This window comes from Polypterus senegalus, chromosome 15 (assembly GCF_016835505.1).
Source record: "Polypterus senegalus isolate Bchr_013 chromosome 15, ASM1683550v1, whole genome shotgun sequence".
NCBI classification, from domain to species: Eukaryota; Metazoa; Chordata; class Cladistia; order Polypteriformes; family Polypteridae; genus Polypterus; species Polypterus senegalus.
In genome coordinates, this window is record NC_053168.1 from 62,597,352 (window position 1) to 62,612,875 (window position 15,524).

Below are 15,524 nucleotides of genomic sequence, written 5' to 3' on the forward strand. Positions count from 1 at the left end.
CCACGCACTTTTCCACGGTACCTCATGTCTTGTCGTACGCAAGTTCTCCGCTCAATTTTGCAAACATGCGGCACCCAGCGTCAAAGCAATGCTACTGTTCCTGTGTGATTACTCATTATTTTCATGACGCAGCTTTATAAATACACAGAAACTAACCGCATATTGTTTATTAGTGTAATGCATCTGATTGTAATTAACTTGTAACAATATAATGGTCCAGGGAACAGCCATAGTATTCCAAATACCATAACTGCTTTAGTGTTGTTACTCTCACTTCTTCTTCTTCTTCTTCTTCTTCTTTCAGCTCCTCCCGTTAGGAGTTGCCACAGCGGATCATCTTTTTCCATATTACTCTCACTGCACCACGCAGAGTATTTATATCACTGTATCTGAGAGTGAATCACAGCAGCAGCTGATCGGAAAGAGAATTATCGGTATACAGCTTTAAGGACACGCTGTCCCAGCCACTGCAAAATGTTTTAAAGCCTTTCCTGTACGGACCTCGAGGTTCAGAAACAGTTTAATCCCAAGAACTTTAAATGCACTCAATCAATTGCTCCTTGTAGAACGGTTTGTACTTATAAGTACAATCACCTCACTGTAAACTTGCACTACAGTTATAATATCTCACAACCTGGGCCACTTTATAAAGCGTATTTACATATGATGACGATATCATTTTTAAGGTGAAATGCAGCAAAATATGTTTGTTAAATTATACACATAAAACTTTAACTTCATTTAAATAATTTATATTCTTCACTGGGAGTGTCGTGAAGGATAGAATAATTAAACATGTACTACGAAGATATTTCAATGTTCTTTAAACGTTTTGAAGAATCGGCGCTAAGCTTACAGATGGCTTAACGTCTATTACAGAGCTGATTGTATGGCGATCGGTTACTTGGGGAAAGAAAAGCAAGGACTCTTGGGGGGGCCACGCCAATATATATTGAATATAAAACAGAAAGAAAATAACAACACAGCTAAAAGCATGCGACAAATTTCGACAAAAGATAAATGCTTGTCATGAGCACGAGGCTCATGAAACACATGTTTAATAATGTGCTTTAGCTCCTATCATCATGAAAATGACATCACGTATACATCTCAGTATTTTAGTTATTCAGAGAGCTGTAATATCACAAATGTAATGGACTCTGTGTCCAGTTGGAGAAAGAGAGCCAGTTTAAGAAGCAAGTAGTGATTCACACACATAGATCACATAGGAGTAGAAGATCAAATACAAAACAAAGCATTTAACGTGCTACTTTAATTACGATGTAATTTTGAGAAACTGGTTAATTAAACGATTTTAAGATGAAGTTTATAATGTTCTACTAAATGACAAAATAAACTACGTGATTAAAGTGGAAAATTGGAGATTGAAGTTGACATTTCGTGCTTTTCCCCACTGTGTGCCTTTTTTCTCTGTACCCTAATAAACTTTCATATGACACTCAGACTGTGGGCTTACAACTCTTCTTTTCACGGCAACTTTGATATGTGACTTCTTTTTTATTTCCGGCACTGTGCGATTTTGTGAATGTGAGCTTTCAAGTTTCTCCAACACGCTATGTCACTCGATCAACTTCATTTTGTTGATTATACCATGGTTTATTTGAACAAATAGTATGTTTTTCCTTTGCCTCCACTTGGTATTCGCTGAAATTCTTATATTCTCCCCGTGCTTTTCCCATTGTCTTTTCACAGAAGGCTGCGCTTAAGGGCGATTTATATTGATTTGCATATTCAAATAGGCGTAATTCTGGGAGGATTTGGGGCGTTACATAATCGGCGTGCACGGCGTTAGTTTTCACGCTGATCAGGATTTATGTAACGGAAGGACGTGGAAGTTGGAGTACGCACAGATTCCTGCATCTGGATTTTTCTGTGCGTAAACACATTTCGGCTTTTGTGCTTACGCCATGTTATAGTGCGAGTTCTACGCACGGCGTTATACATGAGGCCCCTGGTCCTGTAATGTAGCTCAATAAGTATACACTTCCCCAAAATGACTGTCATGAATTTCAGTGTAGTGTTACCCTCACCAAGCAGCTGTAATCCTACTGACATGATTCCTTTCTCTCAATAATATCTGAATATCATCAAGTAATGCTAGTGGTATAGCCAATTTACCCTAAAATATTAAATGCACCATTTAAGAATATTTAAGAAGTATTCTTATACATATAATTCTTAACCCCACCTAATCCTCCTAATTTGAGGCAGGAGCTAATCCTGGATAAGGTTCCAGTCCATTGCAAGGCCCACACCCAAGTTCATTTAAATTAGAAAATTAACCCAACATATGTGACTTTGGGATGTGGGAGGAAAACCCTTCAGACAGCAACTGGACATGAAACTTGAACATAATGCTGTCCATTTTGCCATCATCCCACCCACTAATACAGGAATGGATAAAATCAAGTTACATCTCCCAAAAGAATAAATCCCATCATGGTCTTCTTCAGAGAGATCTTAATTGATCTTTTTGCAACTTTTGGTAAAGCTGTTGTATCAAACTCAATTCAAAGTAAATATATGTGCATTTTTGAAAATCGCTGTTTTCTTTTCAATAAAACTCTTGAAATGTGTGCTGCATCAGAAAAGATACAAAATGTACATTGCAGGCTTTGGCAAACTGAAAACTAAATATAGCTATATGTTTAAATGAATCGGTCATTTTTACTTATTCAGTCAGAAGATGCTTGTGTTATATGTCCAGCTTATTAATGGGAACCATTTTTATAAATATGAGTCTATAAAATGCATCCATCCATCCATTTTCCAACCCGCTGAGTCCAAACATAGGGTCACGAGGGTCTGCTGGAGCCAATCCCAGCCAACACAGGGTGCAAGGCAGGAACCAATCCCGGGTAGGCCACCAACCCACCGCAGGACACACACACACACACCCATACACTAGGGCCAATTTAGAACCGCCAATCCACCTAACATGCATGGCTTTGGACTATGGGAGGAAACCCACGCAAACACGGGGAGAACATGCAAACTCCACGCAGGGAGGACCCAGGAAGCAAACCCGGGTCTCCCTACTGTGAGGCAGCAGCGCTACCACTGCGCCACCATGCCGCCCCTATAAAATACATACACTGCAAAACTGCATCTGCAAAAACTAAATGAAAAAACTTTAAATGGGAGTTGTTTTGCATGTATTTGGTATTTGGTAAGCAAAATTTACTTGACAAGATTTCTTTAATTAAGCTAAATAACTATAAATACAAGTGCAATAATTCTTACAACAAAACTAGATTTAATGTCATGATTTAAATACTTTTTACTTGGCTTAGATTTCATTCTTTGCAGTGTAAAAAGTGCAGTGTCTATTAAAGTTTTGATGTGTTTCTGTAAAAGAAAAATATACTATATAAAACACACATACTCATACTTTATGAATATATTTGACACCTCATCAGATTTGACCTGCATCATGATACTTTGAGGAATTTTATTTTTACATCTGCATATTCGGTAATGCAATGGTTAGCACTGGTGTTTTAAGGATCCAACTTACTAGAATTGAATCCCAGGGTCCTCATGTATAACGCCGTGCGTAGAACTCGCACTATAACATGGCGTAAGCACAAAAGCCGAAATGTGTTTACGCACAGAAAAATCCAGATGCAGGAATCTGTGCGTACTCCAACTTCCACGTCCTTCCGTTACATAAATCCCGATCAGCGTGAAAACTAACGCTCGTGCACGCGCATTATATAACGCCCCAAATCCTCCCAGAATTACGCCTATTTAAATATGCAAATCAATATAAATCGCCCTTAAGCACAGCCTTCTGTGAAAAGACAATGGGAAAAGCACGGGGAAAATATAAGAATTTCAGCGAATAACAAGTGGAGGCATGTTGTTATTTTCTCTTTCTGCTTTATATTCAATATATATTGGCGTGGCCGCCCAAGAGTCCTTGCTTTTCTTTCCCCAAGTAACCGATCGCCACACAATAAGCTCTGTAATAGACGTTAAGCCATCTGTAAGCTTAGCGCCGATTCTTCAAAACGATTAAAGAACATTGAAATATCTTCGTAGTACATGTTTAATTATTCTATCCTTCACGACAATCCCAGTGAAGAATATAGATTATTTAAATGAAGTTAAAGTTTTATGTGTATAATTTAACAAACATATTTTGCTGCATTTCACCTTAAAAATGATATAGTCATCATATGTAAATACGCGCTTTATAAAGTGGCCCAGGTTGTGAGATATTATAACTGTAGTGCAAGTTTACAGTGGGGTGATTGTACTTATAAGTACAAACAGTTCTACAAGAAGCAATTGATTGAGTGCATTTAAAGTTCTTGGGATTAAACTGTTTCTGAACCGCGAGGTCTGTACAGGAAAGGCTTTAAAACGTTTTGCAGTGGCTGAGACAGCGTGTCCTTAAAGCTGTATACCAATAATTCTCTTTCCGATCAGCTGCTGCTGTGATTCACACTCAGATACAGTGATATAAATACTCCGAGTCGTGCAGTGAGAGTAATAAGGAAAAAGATGATCCGCTGTGGCAACTCCTATCGGGAGGAGCTGAAAGAGGAAGAAGAAGGAGAAGTGAGAGTAACAACGCTAAAGCAGTTATGGTATTTGGAATACTATGGCTGTTCCCTGGACCATTATATTGTTACGAGTTAATTACAATCAGATGCATTACACTAATAAACAATATGCGGTTAGTTTCTGTGTATTTATAAAGCCGCGTCATGAAAATAATGAGTAATCACACAAGAACAGTAGCATTGCTTTGACGCTGGGTGCCGCCAGTTTGCAAAACCGAGTGGAGAACTTGCGTACGACAAGGCATGAGGTACCGTGGAAAAGTGCGTGGCTTTACGCCAAGTGTAGGTTTTATACATCGCAATTTGACTGTGGAAAAGTTCTTATGCAACATTTCTGTGCGTACGCACCGTTTATACATGAGGCCCCAGGTCTGGATTGTTATCTATATATAGTTTCCATGGTCACACCATGTCTTGCCTTGGTTTTCTTCCCACATCCCCAAAAACATGCCTTTTACCTTAATTGGGCAGTCTAAACTGGCCCTGTTTAATTGTGACTGTGTTGCCAGAATAGGCTCCTGAACTGGATTATGTAGGTTTGAGAATGTTATTTTGTCTTTCTCAAAAACTGGAAACAATAAGATAAATGAATATTGTGTAACAGATGAAAACAGGTAAAATAGCCAGCAATATGCATTTCAGAACAGGACATCCACCTGAAGCTAAGTATGCTCGGGCCCAGAGAGTACTTGGATGGGAGACCAATGAGGAAAAAGCTTGGGTTGCTCCTGGAAGAAGTGTTGGTGAGACCGGCAGGGAGCACCTACCCTGTGGTCTGAATGCGGATCTCAATGCCCCAGTGCAGTGATGGGGACAGTGTGCTGTAAAAATGGTGCCATCCTTTGCATGAAATGAAAAACCGAGGTCCTGACTCTTTGTGGTCATTAAAGATCCATGGAGTTCCTTCATAAAGAGTAGAGTGCATCCTGATGTCCTAGCTAAACTGTCCACGGAGGCCTGGTCATTCTGGCCTCCAAATCATCCCCTGTCTCTGATTGTCTAACTATATCCTACCCATAATACATGGAGAGTGTACTGGCACAAACTGGCTGTTGTCGCATCATCCAGGTGGATGCTGCACATTAGTGGTGGTTGAAGTGGCTCACCACTTACTGTGTAAAGTGCTTTGAGTACTTTGAAAAACACTAAATAAATGTTGAGAATTATTATTATTATTATTATTATTATTATTGCTAAAATAATTTCACTCCCCCTATTGTGTATCATAAAAGGTAACCAATGATGCCTGACATCAAAAAGGATATCCACATGTAAAGATTTATACTTCTTACACCCAGAATTCGGGTGGCAATGGCCAATCTGGGTAAACACAGGAAATGGCCATTAACACAACAGGGAAAGAGACAGAGAGAAGGAGCAAAGTGAACACAAGTAACCTTTTCCTAATTGTGTTGTTTAATTGTGACACATTACCTTTAAGTATGTGTGGTCTGGCTTTTCAGCTGGAATCTGTGTGACCCTTTTCACTGTAGAGAATAAATCTGTACTCTCCTGTCAAAATTATCAGTTCCCAAGCAGGATGATTTTGGCCTTGTTTTTTTATTATACTGCCTTTTTACTGCCTTAAGCGAAATCAGAAGCACTACTGGAACAGCAGATGCATAATGCTATCTACAATAGTAAAATTAAATAATCCTATTTAAGTGTTGGAATTTATTGCAAAAATGTCCATGCATTTTTAACATTTTTGTTTTCATTTGCATTATTTGTTTAATTTGGATTTGTATGGTTTGTATTATCCTCCATCTCAACAACACTAACACATACGTATACACACACACACACACACACACACACACAATCAGAGTTTACCAAAACCCAGGGAAAATTCATTAGCATTTCCAAATATGTATTTAATGATATTTCTTTTAATTTTACATCTTACTTGAACACATGTGACTGAAAATACAGTTGTTCTTTTGATTAAAGGTGTTTACAATTTCCATTTTGAATGATGTTTAGGAGCGGTTCAGTGCCCAAACAGCAGCGCTCTGCAGGAAGTACGCAACTGTAATGAGCATCCTTGCACAGTTTATCACTGGCAGACTGGCTCCTGGGGACAGTGCATTGAGGATTCATCAGTGTCAACTCTAAATTCTACCACCAGCTGGAGTGGAGCTGCATCCTGCGCAGTAGGAATGCAGACAAGGAAGGTCATCTGTGTGAGAGTCAACGTGGGGCAGGTGCCACCAAAAAAGTAAGCCACATTTAAACAGTAATAATTAGACTATAGAATGATGCATGATAGGTTTTCATTGGAATTCAATAATCTTATATTATATGTAATAAAAGACAAAAAAATCAGGACAGTTTACTTATATATGCTTAGAGCAATGTTACACCTTTAATGACAATCCAGTTAACTTTTGAAATAAATGCTTTATGTATATTGTTTTACATCAACATGTAAAATAAATAATTTCACTTTTCAGTTAATGTTTGGGCTTACTCGCTAATATAAATTGATTGATTAATTAATTAATTATTAGCCGCAAGACAGACCGACAGATAGACCCAGAACTTTAAACACGATATAATAGTAATGATACTTTACAATGAACTATTGTCTTTTTGCCAATGTATATACTATGAGTGACAAGTGTGAAGACGGGTATGATGGGAAGAAGCATTAAATAGTCTGATGGCCGCAGTGAAAACAGAACCCAGGTTCAGCCTCTTAACACTTTCTGTTGGAATGAACCATAAAATACACATCAAGAAAAGTATTGGCAGCATTATAACCATAAATAATGCCTTCTAATTCTCACACCCTCATTTTTTCTGACACTTCCTCCACTGAATCCCATTCAGAATGGATTCCTACTTTGCACCTTTTGTTGTGTGGTTAGACACCAACTCCCCAACACTCTGATTCAGACTTAGCATATCTGAAAATGGATGGATTTGAAATCCCTTTTTATTCATTATTATTAGACACTTCCACTCTCTGCCATTTCTCTTGCAGAACAAACCTTCATAAGACTTAAGTAGATAGTTCTGTTCTAAGTGTCTACAGTTTAACACAAAGTGGGGAAGAAATAAATGGATAATTCATTTTCTTCTTATAATGCTAAAAGCTCTTTTAAAAATTCTTATAATGCACTGAAAACATTATATGAGTTTAAAAGTGACACAGTATGGCAGCTTGATAAAAAGAAACAAGCAGAGGAATAAAGAAGCAATAAATCAAATGTAAATTTATCCTTACCAGGAAAAAAAAGCTTGCCCATAAGTAGTGTAAAAGAGCCAAGGCAGTTAAAAGATATGAATTATGAGGTCAAGTGCTACATATAAAGTTTTACCACAAGAGACAATATAGCAACACTGGTGTCTGCTTCAGATTTACTAGATATACTATTAGGCCAGTCATTTTTTAAGGATTGCTATTTTCTAGCCCAGACAATTTGTCTTTATTTTGGTATAGCTTGTTTCATAGAGAACACATCTGTAAAGAAAATATATAAGTAGTTGCTGGGACAAAGTCTTCATATGAAGCACATCCAGTAGGCTCTGTACTTTAAAAGAGGAGCCCACATTGTTAATAAAAGAGCCCTTCCATTTGCCATTGTGCATGTCCTGGAAAAGGAGAGTTGGCATAGGGGTAGGGAAAAAACCTCCAAACCTATAATGACAACACAAGTTCTCTTCAAGGAATATGTGGGGTCCTGCACTATATCATTGATGGCAGGTAGAGCTAAACCATTTAATTGTAAATTGAGGTACAGCACTACCATGATACCTGAAACTGCCATGGGACATTCACTTTGTGTTTGTGACTACTGAAGTAACCCCAGGCTCATGTTTAAAGGTAGCACTCTGCTGCTGGCCCATAGAGGCTGGAGCCAGGAGGTGAATTAGCGAAAGACCTAATTGACTTTTTTTTTTTCTTTTTTCTTTAAATGATATAAATAGTCACAGCAAAGTTCTGAGCAGAAACAATGTCTGAATTCTAAAAGAGGAAATAACAACCTACTGTCATTATTAGCAAGCAATGGCTTAAATAAGCCAAAGTCTAACCTGAACCAAAACAACATAAAAAATGTAACAAAAAAGGGGAGACCGTTCAGTCCATTGAGCCCATTTGTTTAGCTAATAGCTAAGCCATCCCAGTATCCCATACAGATACTTCTTAAAGGCTATTAAGGTTTCTGTTTCAACTACATGTCTCGGTAATTTGTTCCACAGTCCCACAATCCTTTGCATAAAGAAGTGCTTCCTGACTTCAGTTTTAAATGCACTTGCCCTTAATTTCCACTGGTGTCCTTGAGTATGTGATTCACCCTTAAGCTGAAAAAATGTTGCTGGATCTACTCTATCAATGCCTCTGAGGATTTTAAATACCTAGATTAGGTCCCCATGCAGTGTTCTGTGCTTGAGACTAAACAGGTTTAACTCTCAAAGTCTCTCAGAGTAGGACACGTCCTTAAGTCCTGGGATGCACTTGGTTGCTCTCCTTTGCACAGCTTCAAGTCCTGCTATGTCTTTCTTGTACCATGGTGGCCTGAACTGCACACAATACTCCAGATGTAGTCTCACTAGTACATTATATAGTTTGAGCATAAAGACCCTTGACTTATATTGAACAGTTTTTATGATATAACCTAATATTTTAATAACATTGCTTAGTCGATGGTTGCTTCCTGTATGACAATGTCTCAATTTATATTTATAATAGATAATAGATCCTTTTGCCTGCTTTTAGCACATTTCACTTTTCCACCTTAAATTGCATTTTCCAGGTGTTTGCCCAGGTCTTTTTTAATTCATTTTGCTGCCTCCTTAGTGCCTGACATCTTGGCAAGAGAAATAAAAGCAAATTAATTAGTACAAAACATTCAACTCAGTGTTAAATTGCTCTAAAAAGTCAAAAGACCTTGTTGGAAATTTTGGATTGATATGTCATATGCACAAATATAAAATTAAAACTGATACTTTAGGATAAAAATTAAGATCAAGATGATTTTTTTTCTGTTGTATTCTGTCCAATAAACTTTCTTCAAAGCTATATCATGCAAACCTCCATTGTCCCCAGTGAATGCCACCTTTGGATCAATAGACAAAGATACACTGACCTACATTTGAATGGCTTAGGGTGACCATTGACCACTTGCTGGATATTTATATGTCTGTATGTTGTTACAGCTGTTCCTTAAAATTTTAAGTTTCAGAAGTTAGGTCAACAAATAAATTACCATGAATAAATCACCATTTCTTTCCAATATATGCTTGGCAATAAATGAAACAATAAAATAAAGAATCCAGATCTTATCTGTATCTGAGATAAGAAAAAGGTAATTATCCGTAGCCACTGCAGACATCCCTCATGTAGTCTTGGTTCTATATTTGTCATCCAATTGTACAAACTTTATTCTATTTTAAAAAGAGATATTTTTAAAATACAGTCTTAGATTAAACTGAAACATTGCCAAAAAACTCCAAATGATACCTGATTGAAAGGATTATCGCTGTGTGATAGAATCAGTGGAAATGATACTGTAGAGCTTATCTGGCTCTCTGCAAGACCTCATCTTCTCCTATTTCTTCAGCTAAAAGTAACCTTGAACTTGGTGCAGAAAAATCAATAACAGGTTTAGCAATCTTAAAATGAACACTCTGGTGCTTATTAGATATAGAAAATAAAAATAGAAGAAATATTATCAAACATTGTTAAGGCCAGAGAAGAATTGTTTTATTAATTTTATCTTCAATTTTATTTATATTCATTAACTAATTTATGTTCTGAACACATATATACCAATACAGCATTAAAAGAGGCCCTATTCACATCCTAACATCCCATACTAGGCAAATTGGACACTCTAAACAGGTCTGGTGTGAGTGAGTGTGAGTGTGTGTGCCCTGCAATTGATTGGCACCTTGTCTAGGGTTTGGCCAACGTGATCCAGAAATGGTCAGAGAGGGTGCAGGAAATGGATGGATGGTACTACAGAATTCTAAAATCACACATAATAAAAATGGTATCACTGTGATTGAGCCATAAAACAGTAGGTGTGACATATTTGCTGCCTATCACATATAATAATAATGCAAGTTCATTTTTTTAAATTTTCTGATTGTGGTGAAATCTGAAGTTTACTATTCTTTGATCTGCACATGTACTTTATGGGTGGCAACTGTAATTATTCTAGTGCACAGTATGCTGTGCTGATTTCCTGGGAGTTTCAAGATTGAATTTGTGATTGCAGTTACTTATGATGTCATCCAAGAATTAAGAATCACGTAATATCTAAAACTTGATAAAGATACAGACATATATACAGTATGATTTTATTTTTGCCCTTTTCTTCCTTTTTTTTACCCTGTGTTCTTCCATACCCTGTCATGTTGAGTTTTGCATTTCAAACCACCTACTATGTATGGTTTGTTAACCTGCTAGCCTATATAATATAATATAATATAATATAATATAATATAATATAATATAATATAATATAATATAATATAACAGCACTATATTTAGGCATGAACTGTTACTACTCATTTGTACTCATATCCAGATGACACTGCCCTCAAAGCATTAGTATTCAATTATGACTTCATTAAATCACTTTCGATAAGTGCAAGTGTCAGAGAATTTAAAAAAGGGGCCAGGAGAAAAAAAGAAGGCTGCCAATTCTAAAAAAAAATATCCCTTTTAACACATGCAACAGTTTATTTTTACATGAACATGTGAATTTCTAGATTATTTGAATGCTCAATTCAAAATGAATTGAAAGTTTAAATCTCTCCAGTCAATTTCATGTTACTCTAGATGCCATTATCTAACTTGGGTTTGAGGAATGTAATTAAGTTCCTGTAGCTTAAAGAGCTACAGCCATACATCTTGTGTAGACACAGTTAAAATTGTTAATAGTTCATGTGTTGTCAGCAGGACTACACAAATAAATTCTCCAATCCTCACAAAACATGACATGCAGTGCTGGTCTTGACTCATACCAATAACCATAACAATACAGTAATTTAGTTCGTTCACTTGTTTTATCAGTCAAAATATGCAAAGTGTAGCTGAAGAAAAAAGATTTGGTGCTACTCTCCCAGTAATTCTGTGACAAATCACAAATGATCGAGAAAGAACCCAGTGTAATGGTGTGTGTCGGCTCCTTGCTCCCTCTTCTACAATGGGAGCCTATTGAACCTGACACCACCAGTACTGTAGCCAAGATGAGCATGGCAGATGAGGACAAAACACACCAAGCAATGGGATGGTGAAAAGTGCAAGTGCTTTCATTAAAAACTCAAGAAACACAAGTGTTCAAAAAGTGTAGTGCTCAAAAGTTAATAAATAATCCATAAAAATGTCCAAGTGTTAGTGGAGGTTAAAATGATCAAATAAATAAAGCCATAAAAACGAGGTTAAAATTCAGGCAGGGGTCTTCTTTAAAATTCTCAGTCCCTGGTGTTTCCCTTTAAAAACCGACGCATCTCTGGCTTATCCATCTCGGACCTCGCAGCACAGACATCCTTTAATCCATGCCCGTGTCCCCGCTGCCCAATCCATGGTGTTCCACAGGGAGCCACCGGACCCTGCTCCCACTTCCACCACTGCCTTTCCAGGCTCCACCCGGTAAAAGCACGCATTCCTCCCATTGCTGCAGATAGCTGGCTCCACCAGGTGAAAGGACACTCCAGAGCATAATGATCACTCCTTCTCCCCAGTTGCTCAACAGGAGTGATCCCTATGCCCTCTCCTGAGCGCTGGCCATGCACTACTTCCTGGGGCTATATTCCTGTACACTTCCTTTTCACTCTAAGCACCGTGTCACTCCTACTCCTGCCTTCCTCTCCATCTTGCTAACCTCCGATCCTCTTTCATTTCCTATCTCTTCTTTTGTCTTGTCCCTTTCCCTTGCTCCGGCTCTTTCTTAAGGCTCCATGGGCACAATGTCTCAGTCATACACTGCATGGAGCCGATGAAGTAATTGAGGTGCATCTCGCCCCAATTACTTCACCAGCTCCCTGTAGCTGTGTGAGTGTATCCACAGGGAACAAGCCAGCCAATGGATTATTTTATTAAAACAGTCACTTTTTTTTGAGCCTCAGACCCATTACACCACATCCAGGTGACAAGTTCATGCATCCCCAATGTGCAAGATATGTCAGTTTTGTTTTCATATCTTCTGTTTCTATTGGTTTAAATATACTTTACATTTGCATTAAAAATAAAATCTAAGAGAACGGAAAGGAACAGAGTGCTTGCAGAGGCTGTTCTCTTTTTGAAGTATAAAATAGGATTGAGCTACAGTAAACCTGTTTGAGTCGTATTATTATTAGCAATTAATTAACTACTGCGGTGGGTTGGCACCCTGCCCAGGATTGGTTCCTGCCTTGTGCCCTGTGTTGGCTGGGATTGGCTCCAGCAGACCCCCGTGACCCTGTATTCGGATTCAGCGGGTTAGAAAATGGATGGATGGATGGAATTAATTAACTAATCTTTATTAATTGCAGTAATTACTCATTTTTATTAATACAAAGAATACTTTGACTTATAGTAGTGTTTCACTTCGAAAAAGTGGAGTAGAATGGAAATGGAAGCTAAATATAATTTATAGAAAGCACAGGACTTAGACAGAAGGAAAGAATAAAGCCGGCCTAAGACAGACTGGCGGGAGACCAGCAGTTTGTTCATTTTGTGGTGATTTCTGTGACCCAGACAACCAAGCTCCATTTTAGCACTGAGAATTTTTAGTAAAGTATCCAGTGGAACTTAGGAGTTGTCACCAGTCAATAACTCTTATATATACAGTGTCATGAAAATGTATTTGTCCACTTACTCATTTCTTCTGTCATTGCAAATTTTTGACAATGAAAAAAGCCTACCATTATTGCCAGTTTTATCCAATTAAAAGTTCAAATTCAGATATACTATATATATTTTTACAAAGGGCGGAATGGTGGCGCAGTGGGTAGCGCTGCTTCCTCGCAGTTAGGAGACCCGGGTTCACTTCCCAGGTCCTCCCTTCGTGGAGTTTGTATGTTCTCCCTGTGTCTGCGTGGGTTTCCCCCGGGTGCTCCGGTTTCTTTCCACAGTTCAAAGACCTGCAGGTTAGGTGCATTGGCGATTCTAAATTGTTCCTAGTATGTACTTGGTGTGTGTGGGTGTGTGTGCGCACGCCCTGCGGTGGGCTGGCGCCCTGTCCAAGGTTTCTTTCCTGCCTTGCACCCTGTGTTGGCTGGGAATGGCTCCAGCAGACCCCCGTGACCCTGTAGTTAAGATATAGTGGGTTGGATAATGAATGGATGGATATTTTTGCAAGCATTGAGAGTGCAATGACATGCAGCTTTAACACTTTTGTGAAGTGAGGCACAAACCGGCGGTAGTACCCGGCCAAACCGAGAAAGGATCGGACCTGCCGCCTGCAGACGGGGCCATGTCCCACTGAGGAAGTCCCTGCCACGCACTCCGGAGCCTGTTCTGAAGTCGCCGGACTGCCTGGCCTGCGACCTGTCGGTGAACAAGGCGGGACTGCAGGAGGACGCGGCAGTAAAGTTTGTGTGCCCTTAGCAACCCCCTGGCGGATAACCATACGGGGGAGCTTCTCATTAGTGGACATAAAGTGATGGCCTTGTTTGACTCCGGCAGTAACGTGTCTGTCGTTGCGCGCCGTTTTGTTCTACGCCACTGTGAGAAAAAGAGACAAGAGACATGGCAAGGGTTGGGGCAGCCACCCGTTTAATTCAGTATCCTGGCTGCAAAAGCAAACGATTCATGGTTGAGTCAAGTTTACATGACAGAGTCCAAAACAGAACTGCCTCCCAGGGAAAAGGTGTGAGGCTTTATAGGACGTTTGGGGGGAAGTGATGTCGTCCTCGGGGCCGGGACCGGAAGTGATGTTGTCCTCGGGCCCGGGACTGAGAGTGATGTCGTCCTCAAGGCCGGGACCAGAAGTATTGTTTCCTGAGTCAAGGTGGTGGCTCCTGGTGGGATTTCCCGGGAAAGGCCTGCAGGGAACTTAGAAAGAGCATCAGTGTACCCCAAGGGCAGATGTATTATCAGTCATCTCTAAGCCCTTCAGCTGCCTCCTATGCACAGATGTGTGACAATGCAATATACATTTGAGTAGTATAGGATTGACTTAAAAGCAGTATACATTGGTTATACCTTCATATTCTCATGCTGTATATTCTGCATTTGTTCTACTTTGGTAGTTGTTGCTTTTGCCTAACCCATTGTGGAAGACATATCTGTAAGCATACATTGCACAGAGTCCATTAAATGTTTTCTGTTTCTTTTATTTTTGTAATCATTTAAACCTAGGACAGCTCTACTTTGATTCTTTAAAATCCTTCTTTGTAGGTAAAACCAAGGATCATGTAGCCTGTGATGTTTATTTTTGGAAGTGATTCAGGTCTGCCATGCCTACTTCTGATGAGAGGCATGTCTCATTCCGCTGACCTACTACTCGTTTTTCTTTATTATTAGCAGACCATATAAAAAATATCCAAGTCTCTCATGCATTTTGTACACCATTTGCTCATCAATCATTTTGTCATTGCATTCACCATTTTTGAGAACATAAAAAATATGAACAAAATATAGCACTCTCTGTGTGGAGTGTGTATGTTCTCCTTCTACCTGCACACATTTGCTTCCTGGTACTCTAGTTTTCCACTCACATGCCAAAGGTTAACTAACAATTCAAAACTGTTCCCATAGGCAAGTGTACAGCTGTTAGCCCAGTAATGAACTGACTCTCTGTCATAGGTTGAATTCTGAATTGCTCCCAATTTTGCCATGATGGGCTCTAAACCCTAGTGACCTTGAATAAGATTAAGCACATGTGAGAATATTATTTTTTGTTATGGACTCAGATAGGTTTGGAGGATGCTCTAATCTGATCTATATGCTCCAAGGGGCCTAGTCCAACTTGGACAATTTTACCATATCACCAT

At 38.9% G+C, this 15,524-nt stretch overlaps 1 protein-coding gene across 1 annotated transcript in view; it reads left to right on the forward strand.

The window, feature by feature from the left end:
- thsd7aa (thrombospondin, type I, domain containing 7Aa) overlaps positions 1-15,524 on the forward strand; it is a 455,572-nt gene that overhangs the window by 338,778 nt on the left and 101,270 nt on the right. Inside the window, exon 9 of the mRNA XM_039736556.1 lies at positions 6,576-6,810. Within this exon, the coding sequence (XP_039592490.1) occupies positions 6,576-6,810 (235 nt within the window). The remainder of the gene's footprint in view (positions 1-6,575; positions 6,811-15,524) is intronic.